At 36.9% G+C, this 20288-nt stretch overlaps 1 protein-coding gene across 1 annotated transcript in view; it reads right to left on the reverse strand.

Moving 5' to 3' along the window:
* Window positions 1-20288, reverse strand: part of opcml (opioid binding protein/cell adhesion molecule-like) — a 279420-nt gene that overhangs the window by 11764 nt on the left and 247368 nt on the right. Inside the window, exon 4 of the mRNA XM_028466177.1 lies at window positions 1096-1233. Coding sequence (XP_028321978.1) covers window positions 1096-1233 — 138 coding nt within the window. The remainder of the gene's footprint in view (window positions 1-1095; window positions 1234-20288) is intronic.

Below are 20288 nucleotides of genomic sequence, written 5' to 3' on the forward strand. Positions count from 1 at the left end.
GTAGGTTAGTTTCTATAATAAAAGGTGCATTAAAAATGAAATAAAAGACATACAATAACTTCTTCCCGTACCCTTTTAGTTGGTCTCTGTAGGAGCCATAATGCTCATCATGCTAATTTTATGGTTGCTAGAAATAATTTTAGTTGGTTGGATCTGAGAGTGGGAGGGGCTTGTGGAGTTAACTGGGTTTTAGTCTCATTTTTGCTTTTGTGGATTAACCTGTTGCTGTGTTTTCTTTAAGTAAACATTTAAACTTTACTACGTGGTCCTGTGGATTTTTTAGATGCAAATGAGGAGTTTTTTGGGATCGTCAAGCTGCACTCAGTGGACACCTACAGTCTCTATTAAAAATAAAAGCCTTTTTAATCTCTTTAAAAATCCCGGGAAGTTCCAACACCAAAGACCTGCAGTTTGTGCACCATGTTTAATGCACATCTCAACATATCCCTGTAGAGCAGGGGTCACAAAGGGGTGCTGCTGATCTAGATTTAGACAAATTATGGCGGACTTGTTTACCTATATTAATAATAATATTATTAATGTTATTATTTTGTACAATATACTGTAGCTCTATGGGTTTCTACTGTTTTTAACAATATACTGTGTATAGGTTCTTCTCCTTTAGTGACAGTGGAACTTAAAGGGTCTACGTATGTTACACATCTAGATGTGATTAATCTCCGTTATCTGGCTTCATCTAACCAAACATTCCCTGTCAGACAGGAGCTGTACTACAAACGTTGATCACCTATGATCACAAATGCTTGAATTAAGAGAAATTAAATGTTGGAAACGTATTTCCCACCTTTTTAGGTTAATACTAGTCACTGGTCATTATCTTTCCCTCTAATTAAAGTTAAACTATGATATTTTAGTATTTCATTGCATATCTAACTTGTAGCTCTTTGGATTTTTTAGTAGATTTGAAGGAATCTGTGGTTTCAGAAAGGTTGGTGACCCCTACTGTAGAATGAATAGCTTTTACAGATTGTAGTGTAATTGTTTGAAATATTGTAGATTAAAACATTCAGCGGTTACTGTCACACTGATGATTGTTAGTCCTTAAAAGGTTCATGAAAGTGAAGTGACTCTTACAGTTGACGGTGACCTGCACTGTTTGGTAATCAGGGGTTGAGATGTCGTTGGACGCGATGCACTCGTACGCTCCTGCGTGTTCTTTGGTCACGGATTTCAACTCCAGGTTTTCTCCCTCGGTTACAAATCTGTGGGTACCTGCAGGAAGAAGAGACACAGAAAGAAATCATTTACATTTTATCCATGAAGTGAACATGTAGACAGGGGTTGTTTTTAATTCAGTATGCATTTAAAACAAATATAGAAATATATTGAGAACTCAGTTCAGGAACATGCCCGAATTCATGATAAAAGCCAGTTGACCTTAAACAATTCAATGTCAGAGGAAAAAACACCCAATTTCTTGAGTATTTATCATTTTTATCAGCTGGATACCTTGGTAATCACTATGGTCAATAAACCAACCACAGAGTTGATCTACACTGTAATGGATGAACAGTTTTCAGGCCAGATCGACTGCTGAGAATAAACCAGTGTGTCATCTGTTACTCTGGGATTTCAGAGGTGCAGTCGAAGGTCCCAAATAGACACATGATGATGTGTGTAATGAAATGGAATGAGGATGGGGTGCACTGGGGTAATTGTCTTTGTGTGTCCACACACAGGATGAGATCCAGCTCTTTGGAGACGAGCTGGTGCTCAGGTCAGAACATTTCTAACCATAACCAGAGGCAGGCCAGAGGCAGGCATGCATGTCTTCATCCCCCTCACTTTTTACTGAGAGATTCATTGTTGAAAACATATTGGTCCAGTTAGATTGATTGAATGGTGATCAGCCAATCACAGCCAGACATTCAGAGAAGGTAAACAGAGAGTTGATGAGTAAATTGACAAAACAGGTGGCAAAAATGGATGGAAAAGAGTGAAAAGTGACAAATTATTCGAAAGCAGTCAGAGGCAAAAACAAATGACAAAACAGAGGAAACAGGTGGTATGTAATGGCAAAGGGTACCTTAAATAAGCAAAAATATGGCAAAAAATAGTGAAAAATAATAAAAATGTTGAACAAAAGGGGCAAAATGTTGGAAAAATAAGAAAACAAGTGGTATTTGTTGGGCAAAAGGTAGCTTATTTAGATGGAAAGTGGCAAAAAACTGTTAAAGACTGGACGAAAATTGGTTGAAAGTGCCAAAAACAACTTGCAAGAATGGAGAAAATTTTGAAAAAAATGATAGTTATTAGTAAAAGTAGCTCAAATCTGAAAAAAATGTCACATTTTTGGGAAAAGAGGCAAAAATGGGACAACGGAAGTTGCAAAATGGCCAAAGAAAAAGCCACACGTTGAATATCACTGACTTAATAACAGCTTTATCATTGTTTTAGTAAATTAATTTAATAAACTAAAATGGGAGTCGACGGTTGCCCTATCCTTACAACATCCAAAAAGTGAATCTATGAAAAGAACTTATCTATCTATACTTATCTATAGAGGAGCTGCTGCATGGAATTCCTGTACGTCTACCATTAATACAACAAAAAACTAAGTGTCTTTTAAGAAGAAAACTGTTTTTAAAGTGAATTCTCATCAAGATAAAGTGCATATTTAATATTTGTATTGTTTGTAATGTATTTTAGACAAACTGTTAATTATTTACAAATATACCCACAGGTTAAAAAGAAAAAAAAAAAAAAAACTTTGGTTCATCGATAAATTTTGTTACCGTTGGTGTTGGCATTTGATTACTGTCTAAAAAGAAAAATTATGTATCTATTCTTTTTGACTCACCAACCTTCACTTGTTTATTTGAAAACCCTGTTAATTCTCAATAGACCAAAAACATTTCATTGGGTTCAAACAAATATGTATTCATCATCTCAGACTTCATGAAAAATGTAATGTATTTTATTGTTTTGGTGGTTTTATTGATTGAAATAAAAGTACAAATATTAGATGTTTTTTTTGTAGTTTTTTTTTTTTTTTTTTTTTTTTACAGTACACACATTTAAAAAAATATATAAACCAAGGCTGGAAAGCTTTTCATTATTTCTTACAAAAAATAAAAAAATAAAAAATAAACAATATCATTTTGCATAAAAACAAAAACAACTAATGATGAGGGGCATTAAAATGGCCTTGTTGAACCTTGAGCATAACAATTTATTATTTTTTTTAATATTTGCACTTTCTTAATAAATAGCTTTATTACTGTTAATGATTGCGAAGGTCATGTTATTTTTAATCTTTGTTGTGATGGGGGGAAGTAAATTACTCCTCGATTTACTCTCCAACTTCAGCCACCAGAGCGTGTCAGGGCACTGTTTAAGGGAGAGTAAAGGTCCCTGAGGAGAGCTCTTCTTCTCTGCTTCATTGTCTACTACCGAACCACAGAGTTGGAACAGTCGCCCCCTGTGGTCATAGATTACTTTTGGGGTCACAACAGTTTTCATCCTCTTTGTAACTGTAAAGTAGTCCCATTTTTAAAAGGAAATAAAATGAATATGATGCAAAATAATGTGTTTTGTTAGACATAGATCTACTGATGAGGACATGTAGAAGGTTTTAGGCCACATTTATAAACGAAGTGGAGGAGCCCAGCCTTGGTTTGGAAAAATGGACACAAATGACACAATGAGTGATTGCGTAAATAAAATGATTACGCTCCTTAAAAATGGCACTGGAAGATGATCCAAAATTGTTCTTTAGAAACCAAATCACTAATGCATTATGAATAGATTTATTCCTATAGTTTTTATCATTTACGTTCATTTACCTCCTTATGTGGGACCAAGACTGAACTTTGTTCATGGTCTAATCTAAATCCTTTCAATCATTATTTTGTGTGTTTTTTGTATCATTTTGTGTATTTTGTTGTTGTCTGTTCTTTTTAGTATACAGTATATTTTTCTCCTATTTTGTGTGTGTTTGTTGTAGTTTTTGGTGTTGTTTGGTTGGTTCTTATGTCGTTTTGTTTGTTTCTCTGTTATTTTTGTGCAGTTAGTGTGTGTTTGTGTGTTGCTGGTAATAGTAAGTATCTTTTTCGTGGATTTTGTTGTCTTTTGTCTGTTCTTTTTATTATTCAGTATATTTTTCTATTATTTTGCGTGTTTTTGTTGTCGTTTTTTGAGTTGCTGCTAATATTCAGTGTGAGTATTATTTTTAACTAAAAAAAAAACATAATATTTATTAATGCTTTCATTTACTAATTTTCCTCTCCCCTGTAGTGCCATCGCGTACCCCCATTTGTGAAACACTGGTCTATAGTAATAGTGCATGGAAAGCGACATGACAGCACATAATGAGTTTAATTTTCCTCTCGTTCAGATTAAAAAGCATGTCTTTAACCGATTGGTCAAATTTACTATCAACATTTAAGAGCCAAAAACTCTTAGAGACGAGTTTAACGTGTATTCTCTTATAGGCAAACACCTGAGGAAACATTACAAAATAAAAGTAAACACAGCGATGTTCACATAGAGACTCCAAGCTACTGCTGTGTGGGAGGGAAAATGTACGGGAACGCTAATCCCAATGAGTGGATTTGCCAATCCAGCAATATCTGAACATTAGCATAATATTATAATATTATGTTTTTTGTTTTTTTTAATCCTCAACCACTGCTGCTGCTGCTGGGGACACAGTGAAAAGGTTGTGAGCCAGGGATAATCAGCTTGTTGCTAATAAGCAGCAGAACTACTGGTGCAGGTAATTGAACATTTTCATCACGGATAACTAAATTACACAGACGGATGACAAAGTTAGCCTGGGTGGCTACGACGTGGCTTCTCTATTGGTGGCTGTTAATGAAAAGAGCTTTATGTCAATTCATTATGTAATTACATCACGGCTGTATGAGGATCCCCGCCTGGTGTTGTGATGTAAACCCTTTCAGAGTCGCTACGTTAGCATCGTATATGTGGTAGCATTTCATCAGTCAGTGACTCACCAGGAGCTTGAAACATGTATGAAGGATTCTGGGGGAGTCGCAGTTATTCTGAAGAAGAAGAAGGAAGAAAGAAGAAAGAAGAGAGAAGGAAGAAGAAGGAAGAAGGAAGAAGAAGGAAGAAGGAAGAAAGAAGGAAGAAGGAAGAAGGAAGAAGAAGAAGAAGAAGAGCTCTTGGGAGACAGCGACTGTGGTGTGTGTCCAGACGTGGTGTTCACACTTCAATCAGACCACATCAGACTGGGACTGTGATGTCACTCACATCCAGTATGGTTGGCATGGTGTGTTAGGGCTTTCATTCAATACCACAAAAGCAAGAGTAATAAAAGCATTTCTAGCTTTGGAGTTTATAAAGTCAAACTGAAAGAAGCAATACAACACTCTCCATCTCATTCAGTGGGCGGGAAATGTTTATGCAAATAAATAAACAAGAAAGAAAAGAAAAAAATATTTTATTCAACGTTTTGTTGGATGAAGAAAAATGACAAGTGTGCAGCGCGACGATTATATCAGTGTATCTTTATGATTCATCATTTGTTCTTTTACTGTTACTGGTGTTTTTACTGCAGAGTTATATGTCTACATTAGTTTAGTAACTTCATACTGGTACGTAGGGGTGGGACGATAAACTGAGATCCCGATACAACACAATAGAGCATGTGGTTCTTAATATTTTTTGGCCTAAGTCCCCCTTTTGTCCAATTACAAAAATGTGCTCACAATACTACTGAAATACAACCATAGAGCACAATGATGGAATGAATGAGTGATAACACACATTGTTAAATTATCATAGTATAATATATATAATAGAGATGTAACAATTCACTCAACTCCTGATACGATTCGATTCACAATACTGGGTCCACGATACGACGCTCTCACAATTTATTTTACAAAATGGGACTGAAGACAAATGATGATTGAAAAATATTCCTTTATTTTTTTTGGGGAAAAAAAAAAAAAAAAACTGTACTATTTTTCTTTTATTTTTCATTGTCAAAAGAATCCCTTGATAAACTATTCAAAACAATGCAATTTAGCTAAAAATAAATCTTGATTGAAATAAATAAAGGAATAATACAAATGTAGAAGAAGCCTATTGATTTAAATTCTGGTTCTATAGTAAACAATGCAAAAATGCATAATAGTTCTTTTTCTTTTTAAAAGTGCAACTGAAAATATATTTTGTGCCTTAACAATTGGAATTAAAACCAGTCTGCACTGTATTTACATCAGATATTTGTTTGGACCAGCAGATTGCACTGTTAACCCAGTGGTTGATTGGCATGCAGATATTCATGCAGTGAAGAAGAGATGCTATGTTAGGAGACAGAGCTAATAGAAAATCGTGACTTTTACAGATATTCACGTAATATTACAGATATTCTTTCAGTGCTAAAGGGGTAAGGAATCATTTTTGAACATGTTTAAAAGTAGGAAGCGGCCAGAAAGAAAGTAGTAGCAGATTCCACCCGCCGCCTCAGCATTTGGACAAGAGAAGGATAAATATATAGCTGCTGTTTAAAAAAAGTACTGCGATTCAATTTTCAGAGAATCGATATGAACCGTGATACCTATGAATCAATTTTTAGCTGCCTTACGATTAATCGTTACATCCCCAATATATAATGTACATAAACATAATCATTTTTATTAAACACAGTTGTGCCGGATTGTAACCAATCCCCCACTTCTGCACTGTGTTGTAAACCCATTACACTGCTTACACACTGATGTCCACTGATTCCTGTATCATGTTTTTGTAGGGGACCCTGGTCGACGTCCAAAGGCGGTAAAAACACTGTCGCACATTTGAAATTTAATCAAACTTTGACTCAAAAACAGACACCCAAAAAAAGAGCAGAGAACCAAGGCTTTTCTTCATCCTACAAGCAACCTGCAGGCCCACCTCCCCCAAGGAACAGACACATTCCACAGGGACACAAGGAATGAAACCGGAGACATTTTACACCTCAGAAATCTTCTTCAACATGAAGATTGAAAAGGAAGAAATAAACAATACAACTTAAAACACCATCCGATGTTTAAAGGCAGAACTACGCCTCTTATCCATTTAAGACATGTGACCTCAACTTTTAAACAGTGTTTTATTTTCATGGGAAACAACTCTTTATATGTGCCTCTATTTAACACATTGAGTGCCATTCACGTCAATAGTTGTGTTGTTCTGCTGGGGTTGCTAGGAGACAGTGTGACGAAACTCTCTGTGAATATCTAACTTGTATCATGATGCAGTGACCAACTGGTGACCTGTAGGTGGCAGCAGAGCACCTTTAGATGCGAGATCACCCATGATGAGCAGAGCTCAGAGGGAGAGGAAAAGAGTTTATGAGACAGAAAATGATGCTACGAGAGTTGATGCTGAAGTTCACAGCAGCTCACACTCTACCAGAGCATGTGTGGAACTAAGTGGACTATTGACAGTGTTGCAATGGTGAGAGAAAACCATCAAAAAATGGGGCAAGCGGTGACACTCAGCATGTCTGGGAGAAGGAGGAAGTTGCGTGTATGGAGAATGATGGGGGAGAGACTTGGAGGAACGACAAAATACTGTAAGAAATCCATTCAACTCTGACATAGATAGTAAAATAATAATAATGTTGCCATCAAAAGCCTGGTCTCAGTGTTGTTTTTATAGTTTTATAGAAGGAAACCAATGTTGAGGTGTCACTAAAGCAAAAAAAATAAAAAAATTCTTCAAAGCCATGAATAGATTTTTCAGAAAAAGATGTTTTTCTCAGCGTTTCGTCACAAACTGGTGATTTGTATGAAACTTGCCTCGATTCAACTGCTGATTACAGAAGAACGAAACAAGCTAGAAACAAAATTATTTTTTCTGATGGAAGTAGAAAGTCTAATCTTTCAGAATCATACAGTATTGTCATAGTATTAAATATTCAGTGGATCTTTAAAAATCAGTTAAAATGCTCTAAAACGGCTGGCACTGAATGAGTTAATGAATGTTTTATTCACTTACAACTTTTCCAGGGAAGTGTTTCTTAAACCATTAGTGATTGATTAAAGTGTCTCATGTCTTTTTGGGTTATGCTTAAAAATAGAAATAATTCAAATCAGTCATTTAAAGGTGCAGTCTGCAACTCTCATCAAAGTGACTTTTTTATTATATTTGCTAAAGTTGTCACTATGTAAGGACAGCTTTACATCAAACTTGTAGTTTGAGTGAAAAAACTCCTGCAGCCTTTGGCAGATTGCCAGAATGCACTGCAACCGAGCAAAAAGAACCAACCACAGCCAGGATTGTGTTTAATAACCTATTTGACAGCTGTTGCTCACAGGCCCCGCCCCTTTCCCGAGCTGGAATGCCGTCTTTTTTACAGTGTATGGTCTGGAGGAGTAGAAGATGGAATTGGTGACTTTTCTGCTTGAAAGATAATTACTGCTGCTTGATTTACATTATGTTTGATTTGTAATTGTTACACTAGAACTCTGTAGAGCATGTGTTGTTCATGTGTGCACAGCAGCTTCCGTGTGGGCTGCTGTAAGTGACACTGTGTTGTTGTTGCTGCTGCTGAGGTGTGTGCACATAGAGAGAGAGAAGTGCTGCAGTAATATGCTTTTAACAGAACATGTTGTATTACTGTGATGTTGCTGTCAGACTAACGTTAGCTTGTTAGCTCCTCTGAGGGAGGGACTTTGGAAAGTTTGGAGGCAGGGCAAGAGCGCAGCGGGGAGGTGGGGGGGGATCTGAGAGTTGTGGATGGCACCTATAAGAAATAATTAACTGAAAATCATCTTTCAAGAGAAATGTTTATAACTATTCATACTCCATGATTATTGATGAAGTGTTTCTAATTTTTGAGTAAGGTAAACATAGCACCATGTGACTCATGTGATAATGTTTTCATAATGTTTACAGAAGTTTTATTTAAGAGACTTAAGAAATCTAATTCTGTAACACACACACACACACACACACACACACACACACACACACACACACACACACACACACACACACACACACACACACACACACACACACACACACACACACACACACACACACACACACACACACACACACACACACACACACACACACAATCCTCCATTTTGGGACACACACACTCTCTCTAGTTTTATGACTCTTTGTTTAAAAGCACATGTGGACAGAGCCCCACCATTTTGTCTTTTTCCAGGAAAGTTAAGACTCCCGCTTTCTTCTGCTGACCAATCAGGTCTCACTCACTCCTGCACTGCAGATGTGTTTTATCCAATCAGATAACCTCTTGACATGTTTCTAAAAGGCTTCGCTCTCCTATCACATGCTCGCTCTCATTCAATCCTTTCCTACAATCAGAAGTTTTCAGCTTTTCTAGTTATGCAGAATTTTGAGAAATGATATGTTGAGAAATGATTTTTCGGTCAAGAGGTGACGTCTAGTCATCTCCACAACGACTGACTTTAGTTTTATCTCCATTTTTGAATCAGCCAAGCAGTTTTTTCCCTTTTTAGAGCCACAGCCATTTTTATAGCTACAAAAGTAACTTTGACCCGAACGCTCGTGCTTTGACCAAAAGGTTCATTTTTGGAACGAAAAGCCTCCTCCCAGATGTTGCAGCACATGAAAAACCCTAAACGAGCCCCAGACGGTATCTCAGACGGAAAGAACTACTCCTCCTGGTGAAGCCGAACCTGCCTCCCCCTTTATCACCAACCATGTGCCGGAGAACCACTGAAGTCCAGGGCTGACACACAGGAGGGTAAAACACACACACAACACTGGTGACTTAAAACCAAACAAAACCTCTAGATCAAAGCCCTAGATTCATAGTCCATAATTTTAATTTTGGTAAAGTTTGATTCATTTCATTACTTGAACTTTCCATTTGTCCTTCTTCCTCCTCCTCAGAGTGTTAGAAAACCTCTATAAACCATTACACAAACTACATAAAATTCATAATGTGTACATATCAAAAGATCGGTGTACATAATGTGGATATCAGTGAATATCAAAATAATTGTGAATACCTGTGAAACTGCCTAATTTATCATCCTGTTTATGTTAATAGCCTGTAAAATAAACATGTACATATTGTAAATGATGTGTTTTTATTGACATTCAAACTTTATTAAACCTCTAATCTGACATCAAGAACCCACTACAAAAACAGGGAATTGTAACAATGAATTAAAATAAAATGATCTAGGACACTTAAAAACTAAATTCTAGCAGCAACAAACATATTAAAATTAATCATTAATAATTTCAATTATGAATTACCCTTTGTTCCCCTACATTTTTCTGCAGTCAGTGTCTTCTCCTCGTCCTTCTCTCTCTGCTCTGTTTCAGGTGAAGCTGATGATGTCACTTCCTGATCTGTGGTTCACGGCTCAACTAGTCTGGAACATTCTAATATTCTATCTCTATATCCTGTTCTGTTGGTCCTTCTGTCCACTAACCCTAATCAGTCCACGCAGATGGCTGCCACCTCTGAACCTGGTTCTAACGGAGATTTCTTCTTGTTAAAGGGAGTTGTTTCTTCCCACTGTCACTAAATGCTTGTTCATGTGGATCTTGTTGGGTTTTTTCTTTCTTATTATAAACTTTATATTTTGATAAGCGCATTGAAATGACTGTTGTAATTTGCGCTATACAAATAAAGTTTAATTAAATTGTATTGAATTAATGTTATTGTTATTAATATACTGTATTGTGTGCACTTGTATTTAATCCTTATTTAATTAAAATTATCTTTTACTTAATTATGAACATTTCCTTTTCTTTCCTTTCCTTCCTTCAGTGTTTCTTATCTTCATCTGTAATAATTCTCGAGCCTCTGTAACAAAGTATTTTCCCCCTGGGATCAATAAAGTATTTCTATATTCTGATTATCTCAAAAAGTATTTAGAGCCTGCTAAACAGATTTATTTCTATAGTTTTTATCATTTCCTGTCCTCTCCCTCCTGATGTGGAACCAACACTGATCCTTGTCATTTCAGTACATTTTCTAATCAAGATAATGTATCATCATCATTATGATTATTATCATTTTACACAAAAAAAAAAAACAAACACTATAAACCCAGATATTTTTAATGCTTTCATTTGTTAATTTTCCACTCCCCAATTTGAGAAAGACTGTAATTATGATGCTGGGATAGGGATGTGTTACATTTCATGAAAAATGATAATAACAAGGCAACCTGCAACACTAAGAAAGTGGATATTTCATCAAAGGGAGGAAATAATACCAACATGAAGAAACATTTGCACTTAGCAGAATGTGTTTTTGATCCTCTACACCCAGCAGCAGTTAACACTAGCTACAGTAACCAACCAACATCATAATATCGCCAATAGCTTCATTGTAAAACCTGCAATTACTAGTGTTATTGTTAAATGAAAGCCTTCTCATGCATTTCATGTAGACGACCATGACGAGGGGATGAATCTGATTGGCTCAAAGGCTGCAATACTCGCTCCAGTTCACGTCATCTACCTCTAGATTACTAATGCTAATCCACCTGTTTGTTCTCCCTTTTTTCCAAATGAGAGTTGACAAAAGAATCGATAAAGAACTGAAACAAGCAGAATTGAAATCAGAATCTTTAAATTCTTATCAATTGCCATACTTAGACTGGGCTCACAATAACAATAGGATATTTCATATTTCGTACTAACTCTGGTTATGACCTTTTATGAATAAATAAATAAAACCTTTTTTTTTCCGATCAAAGTTTAAAAAGTGCCTTTCTGCAAATAAAACACAAAAACATGCCAGTCTAAAATTAAAACCAAATCATGTCATCATGACATTTTCCAAACAAATATTCCCCCCTGTGCATGAACTTTGCAAAACAAGTTTACAAAAAATAAAACAGTTTGACATGTTCTGACCTTTGACTCTGTCTCCTGCAGATGGAAAGAAACACTAGTTTGGGACATTAACATACTGCTAATACCATCAGCGATAGATATACTGGTACGTATATGGGCAAAGTTTTCAGTAGGGGCACATTTGTGAAAAAATTGTCCTGCTCGATACTTTTTAACATAGTTTTCATGAAAAAAATTGTGTTTTTTCTAGTTCTGCTAGTTTTTTTTTTTATTTTCTTTTTTTTAATGCAGATTTGATTGATGATTTCCAGCACTTTTCCTTTCCACTCTGTTATCATCCATCGTATCCATGGAAACCCCATAACAACTGACATTAGGTATTAGAACAGGAACCATTGAGTTGTAGTGTGTTGCAGTGTGTGATGGCTGTGACCAACTTTCATGTTGTCCATTCCACTCCGTTACTACAGAAAGGTAACGGAGTGGAAAGACCTTCATCATTAACCTCCATGTTAAACAAACATTAGGAAGAATTCAGTACTGCTGCTATGCTATGCTATGCTATGCTATGCTAAAAATTTTTGGGGAAAAAAGCACGAGATCTGTTGGTTTTCTTACGACAAATTAAAAATAAAACAGTCAAATCTCTGCTGATTTTTACTCAGCCCTCACCCACCAAACACCCAACGTCATTTCAATGTTCTTTTTTGGGCTAAATCTGGTTCCTCGATTTAACCCAAAAATAGTAGTGGGAAATGGGTTGTTTTTTTTTTTTTTTTACCGTCAAAATTGGTCCAAGTTTACTACCGATGTAGTTGTTGAAATTGGGTTATTATTGGACCGTCCAACAAAGCCCAATTTTATCCCTTATTTAGTCCCAATTTAGCCCCAATAAAATTGATGAAAATAAGATCTTATTGGATCATTTAACTTGGTCCAGATTTAGCACATTTGGTCCAAGTGTGGCATAAAAACAGCCATTGGAAAAATAACTTCTCATGTGGGGTAAATAACTGAACAATTTTAACCCTTTTATTTGGACCAAATTAGCCAAAACCTTAAATCATAACAGCCCACAAACATAAACCAAAAATACAAATGTGATCCTGGTACAAGTTGACTACAAAGATTGCCACAATTAGGGAATACATTTTGCGAAGGAAAGATGTTGCACTTTTAATCAATAAATGAAATAATCAACAAAAATCATAGAGTACATAGTACCATGACCAGAAAAAGATGACTTTTCACTTTCACCTTTCAACCAAATGTTGACGTTGCTTAGATGTAGACGTCTTCTCAATGGCTTTTCAACCATACTTTGTTGGATGAGCAGTTAGTGTAGACATATGTCAAGTCTCTAATAACGATTATTAGTAGAACCCAATCAACAGACTATCAGTTCCTGTTGTGAAGCCTCATCTTCACACAGAAACACATTTAGAAAAAGCAGTGGCTGTCTAAGACTCATAAAATAAATGTGGATCCAAATAACTAATAAATGATATCAAAGTCATTATGATCACACATTAGTGCAGATGAAGAAATGAAAAAAACAATCACCACCATTGCATCTTGTGATTCCTGCTCCACTATCAGTGTCAGTGCAGCATGACTGGATGACTAATAAGAGAGCCATTAAAGAGCCGGGTGGCAGCGCGCACAAATGAGCATCTAAAAGCACTCTGCGGACCACCTCGAAGATATTAGCAATTAGCTTAAGATGCTCGGCTGCAGGCGCGTTACTGGGTGCAGCTATTGTAGGAAAATTACCAATTTTCCAATTACCCGACCAATTACAAGAGAGTGAAATGAGCAGATTTCAGAACAATGCAATAGGAATAAAATGCAAGAAGAAGAAACTTGCTTTGTCAAAGTGTCAGCTAGAGAGGAGAAAAGTAGAAGTGAGTGTGTTCAACAAACAGTGGTTTGAGTTCACTTTACATGTTTTGCTCAGTCAGGCTTAAAAACAGACGTAGGATCAGTGGAAAGATTAGCATGAAAAAAAATAATAATTCCAATTCTTTTCAATTTCATTCATCACTTTGAATTAAATGAGTGGAGTGGGGGGATAGGAAAATGTATTTTAACATTATAAATTATTTATATTAGAAAGAAAAAGGCCCTGTGTGAAAAAAGGCTGGTTGTTAAGCACAGTTTTGCACTAAAAACCAGAGCTTAACTTGAGCCGGATCCAGCCAGAGCAAGATTTGAATTTTTATTTTTTTCTCTTTTCCAGCACCTCATTTGTTTATAGGTGTTTTGATTAAAATGTTTAGTATTATATTTGGACAGCTGTGTCTTTTATTGAGTTGAAATCACTGGAAATGTCATTGTACGCACAAAACTGAAGGAAAAACTCAGCACAAGTGAGAGAGAACAAAGTCAAGCTACGCCACGCTACGCCACGCCACGCCACGCCTAAAGTGTAATTCTGTGCAAAAATAGTTTGTCTGTCAGCCTGGAAGACGGTAGAAAATGGCAAAAAAAAAGAAAAGGCAGTTGGATTTAAAGAGTTTTTTAAAGCCAATGAGTGAAGCTAAACCTGAGGTTCAGAAGTCCAAGAGTGTTTCTGTGGAAATTGCGGAGGAGAACAGCAGTTAGCATAGCATCACCTGTAGCGATGATGCTAATACAGGAGCAACAGACAGGACACAGGAGGAGAACTATCCAGGGGACATGAGGAGGACTCAGGGACAGAGAGAAGTTAAAGTTCTGATATAGACATTAAGACAGAGCCTCAGTTCAAAGCTAAAATGAGCTGCTGCTCTAGGTTTATGAAAGACAAGGCAGGTCTCGGCTGGAAATATTGAAAAATGTTGTGAGGATACAAAGTTCACCATGGCTGTTTTTTGGCTGTTTTAACAAATTAAAGGTAAGCATGCTTTTTATTTTAATTTTCTGCTGTTCTGCTGATTCATTAGAGGAGTTATGGCTTTATGTTCTGGTGTAAAAGTTTGTAAATATTTAGTCTTTGTGTGTGTTTGTGTTCTGAAAGTTTAGTTCCTTTGTGGCTAAATTAGCGGTGATTTAACGCTGTCCTTGGTGCTGAAACATGTCAGATGTGACAGCTGTCACTCAGAGAGAGAGACAGATGTTACGTAACTGGTGATTGTACGTGCTGCTTTAACGCTGACTCATCATTCTTTTATTAAACATTTAGGTTCATTGGTTGTTTGTGTTCACGTGATATTATTGGATCATTTATTTAGCAAAAGGTGCTTTAAAAAAATATTCCCTGACATATTTGTCTCTCTCTTACTTCCAGAACAACACCCAGCGTTTGTTCTGAGACCTGAGGATTTAAAAATTAAGCAGTGAAAAAAAAAACAATGATTCCTGCTGCATCAGGGCTCTAGCTACCGCCCCCTTTAAATCTGTAAATGGTTTGACCCACATGTGCTTCTGCTGCTGCTGTGGAGATAAACAGCAGCAGGAAACCATGTCTTTCCTCAAGAAAGGAAAACCAGAAAAAAAGGAAAAGGAGAGAAAGTGAAAGGAAAGAAAATGTCTGTTTACTCAATTCTTCAGAGGTGAACTTTAAAACACATCTTTTTTAGGGCAATACATTATTTAGTTGGAAATAAACTACGTGAATGAAATTCTGTTTTATTTATTTTATTTTGTGTAAATAACTTCCTTTAGGGGTCCAACAAGATGGTTTGTACCCGTGTACACGTTCTTTACACGTTTAATGTACTCAGACGTTTTATCAGATTGAAGAACAGGTTTGGGTCACATCATAGCCGATCAATCAGATTAAACGTAATGCATCGCATCATAGCCGATCAATCAGATTAAACGTAATGCATCACATCATAGCCGATCAATCAGATTAAACGTAATGCATCACATCATAGCCGATCAATCAGATTAAACGTAATGCATCACATCATAGCCGATCAATCAGATTATACGTAATCCATCACATCATAGCCGATCACTCAGATTAAACGTATTGCATCTCATCATAGCCGATCAATCAGATTAAACGTACTGCATCACATCATAGCCGATCAATCAGATTAAACGTAATGCATCACATCATAGCCGATCAATCAGATTAAACGTAATGCATCACATAATAGCCGATCAATCAGATTAAACGTAATGCATCACATCATAGCCGATCAATCAGATTAAACGTAATGCATCACATCATAGCCGATCAATCAGATTAAACGTAATGCATCACATCATAGCCGATCAATCAGATTAAACGTAATGCATCACATCATAGCCGACCAATCAGATTAAACGTAATGCATCACATCATAGCCGATCAATCAGATTAAACTTAATGCATCACATCATAGCAGACCAATCAGATTAACCGTAATGCATCACATCATAGCCGACCAATCAGATTAAACGTAATGCATCACATCATAGCCGATCAATCAGATTAAACTTAATGCATCACATCACAGCAGACCAATCAGATTAACCGTAATGCATCACATCATAGCCGATCAATCAGATTAAACGTAATGCATCACTTCATAGCCGACCAATCAGATTAAACGTAATGCATCACATCATAGCTGACCAATCAGATTAAACGTAATGCATCACTTCATAGCCGACCAATCAGATTAAACGTAATGCATCACATCATAGCTGACCAATCAGATTAAACTTAATGCATCACATTATAGCCGACCAATCAGATTAAACGTAATGCATCACATCATAGCCGACCAATCAGATTAACCGTAATGCATCACATCATAGCCGACCAATCAGATTAAACTTAATGCATCACTTCATTGCCGACCAATCAGATTTAACGTAATGCATCACATCATAGCTGACCAATCAGATTAAACGTAATGCATCACTTCATAGCCGACCAATCAGATTAAACGTAATGCATCACATCATAGCTGACCAATCAGATTAAACGTAATGCATCACTTCATAGCCGACCAATCAGATTAAACGTAATGCATCACTTCATAGCCGACCAATCAGATTAAACGTAATGCATCACATCATAGCCGATCAATCAGATTAAACGTATTGCATCACATCATAGCCGATCAATCAGATTAAACGTAATGCATCACTTCATAGCCGATCAATCAGATTAAACGTAATGCATCACATCATAACCGACCAATCAGATTAAACATAATGCATCACATCATAGCCGACCAATCAGATTAAACATAATGCATCACATCATAACCGACCAATCAGATTAAGTTTAATGGACGGCACCAAAACAGCATGGAATGTAGGTTATTTTCTCAGTTTTATTATTTTTAATTGAATTAATTGGTGTTATTATTTTTTTTTAAAGAATTGTACATTTTGACAAACCTTTTATTTTATAAAGATGCCTCTGTAGAAAATAAATTTAATTTAATGTATTTAATTTGTCTCTTCCTTTTTAAGTTTTTACATGAGATGTTTACTGTATGTATCAATATTTATTACCAACAATAAACATGGGGGGTGAAAGTAACTAAGGAACTTAGACTTTGAATACTATTTAATTGAGCTACTTTTTACTTTGTACATGAGTATTGTATGTATGACTTACTTGTACTTCAGTACAATTTCAATCAAGTACCAGTACTTCTCCTTGAGTAGATATAGTAGTACTCTTTACAGTGTTACTATGATAGAAGTCTGTATATTAAGTATGTGTCTGTGATCCATCTTTCTAACAGGAAAGTGGAACAGAAAGTGACTTCTGAAAAACACACAACTTGAGAACACTTAATGTGACAATGTGTGTGTGTATATATATATATATATATATATATATATATATATATACATGCTGAGAGTAGTGAGTAGAGACACTTCATGTCTTCTTGCCCTATGGTCATCCAATCGTCTCATACTCCTGTACTCAGCAGACACACAGAGCTTTACTCCACGGTCCATTTGATGGTGAGACAGTCCAGACGCCCCACTGAGCAGAACATTTCCCCAAGGACTAGTTTCTGCTGCTTACACCAACCATCAGCCTTTACTCTTTCTTTTTTTATTCTCTAATGTCTCATTGAGACCTTTTGCTGGAGGCTCCAACCTCAGTGTTGGAGCTTCACTGCATTGTCTTCATCATTTTTGATGACCTACTTCAGAGATGGGCAACTATCATAGCAGGGGCCACAGAAATGTGATTGTATCTGATCCGAGGGCCAAATTATCATCATTTATGTCAGCATTAGAATAATGATTGACCTGAGCATGTGTGTTTTTGTTAGTCTTTTGTGTTCTTGCTGTAATTTGGTGTATTTTTCTGTCATTTTCTGCATTTATATTTGTTGATTTGTGTAATGTGGTGGTCACTTTCTGTATTTTTGTTGTTTTCTGTATTCTCCTGTCATTTTGTGTAATTTTGTTGACAGACTGTGTTTCTTGGGAGCTATTCTGTAATGTGTTGTTGTTTTTTGTGTTTTTATTGTCATTTTATTTGTTTAAAGAGAAACTTAACCCAAAAAACCCTTTTTTTCTGCTGAATACAAATGAATGTGAGTATGAAGTTTTTCTGTTGATTGATTCTGGTCCAACTCACAACATTTTAGTCAAACTATTTTTATTCAAGTATTTATACTTTTACTTGCGTATTTTAGACACCTCTGTCTGTGAGACTGACACAAAACTCCAACACAGAGCTACAGTATGTGGAGCTGAAGCTTCTTAAATTACATAATAAAAGTAAGCCATAGCAATAGACATCTGTCTGGGCGGTAAAAAGAAGATGAAGACGAAGACGAAGAAGTAGGAAGAAGAAGTAGGAAGAAGTAGTAGTAGAGGAAGAAGTAGTAGAAGTAGAGGAAAAAGTAGAAGTAGTAGAAGTAGAGGAAGTAGTAGAAGAAGTAGAAGAAGTAGAAGTAGTAGAAGAAGTAGAAGTAGCCGAAGAGCCGTAGCCGGACGCCGTGACCCGTCGCCGCGTCGCCGCCGTCGCCGTCGCCGCCGTCGCCGTCGCGCCGCCGTAGCCCCCGCCGCCGTACGCCGCCGTCGCCGTCGCCGTCGTCGCCGTCGCGGCCGCTATCGCCGCCGTGTCCCGTCGCCGCCGTCGCCGCGCCGCGTCGCCGTCGTGCCGTCGCCGTCGCCGTCGCCGCCGTCGCCGTCGTCGCCGCGCCGTCGCCGCCGTCGCCGTCGTCGCCGTCGCCGCGTCGCCGTCGTCGCCGTCCCGTCGTCGCCGTCGCCGCCGTCGAAGTAGAAGTAGAGAAGTAGGAAGTAGAAGTAGTAGAAGTAGAAGTAGAAGTAGAAGTAGAAGAAGTAGAAGTAGAAGAAGTAGAAGTAGAAGAAGTAGAAGTAAAGAGAGAGTAGAAGAAGTAGAAGAGAATAGAAGAAGTAGAAGTAAGAAGAAGTAGTAAGAGAAGTAGAAGAGAAGTAGAAGTAGAAGTAGAAGTAGAAGTAAAGAAGTAGAGAAGAGAAGAAGAAGAAGAAGAGAAGAAGAGAAGAAGAAGAAAGAGAAGAAGAAGAGAGAAGAGAAGAGAAGAAGAAGAAGAAGAAGAGAAGAAGAAGAAGAAGAAGAAGAAGAAAGAAGAAGAAGAAGAAGAAGAGGCATTTGTCTGCGCCTACAAAATAAGTTTTTTACAGTGTAGACCTTTGGTCCACAGTAAAAAATAACTTCATCTGTTATGTGATAAACAATGTTTGGAAAGGAAGTGGTTTTCAAGGCTTGTTCTGAGGCTGAACTTCATCTTTTTGAAAAATCGTCTGGTGAAGGTTTTGTTTTTGGAGTCGAACTAACGTTGGCCTTATCTGAGCTGTTTCACATAAAACGTTTGACATGTGAAAACCATGGAAGTGTCACCTGGTAACTCCTCAACTCAACAGCTTCAAAGCTATAAAAACCATCTGTATATTGATTGTTGTGGACCAATGAAAAAGATCAAATATCGACATTGATTTTTCACAATCCCATTTTCTGTTGTGGAAAACAGTTTAACTTTACCTGCAATCATTTATTACTTGAAAATAAACTCTTGAGACTATAGATCACTTTTGACAAGTTGACAGCGAAACATTTTCAAGACAAACTGTTCCAGGACAAAATCTTCTGACTGAGGGACATAAAGGAGAGAGATGGTGAAGTTTGACTAGATTGATCCATGTGTGTGTGTTATTCCTTTTCTGTAATTATAAATCTTCTTTTTAGCGGCTGATGTGTTGCAACACCCATTTTTACAACAAACAGGAACAAATGTAACGTATTTCCCCAAGAGAATGTTTGTCTATTGTTCCTAGAAAAGAAAGGACTCAAACCAAACAGCTTCTGGAGGACGGTGAGAATCTGTGAAATGAAGCAATATGCAGTATACATATGCTCCATCTTAATAATATATCTGAAACAAGCGCAATCTATCTCACTGATAGCTTAAACAACAGTCCCCTGCACCAGTCATGTCCATTATAGCTTAACAAACACAAGTGAAAACAAACGACACACTTTCCAATGATAAATGTGATCTATGCCATCACGGTGCAGGAGAGCAAGAGAACGCAGAAAATCTCAT

Source organism: Gouania willdenowi, chromosome 14 (genome assembly GCF_900634775.1).
Source record: "Gouania willdenowi chromosome 14, fGouWil2.1, whole genome shotgun sequence".
NCBI lineage: Eukaryota > Metazoa > Chordata > Actinopteri > Blenniiformes > Gobiesocidae > Gouania > Gouania willdenowi.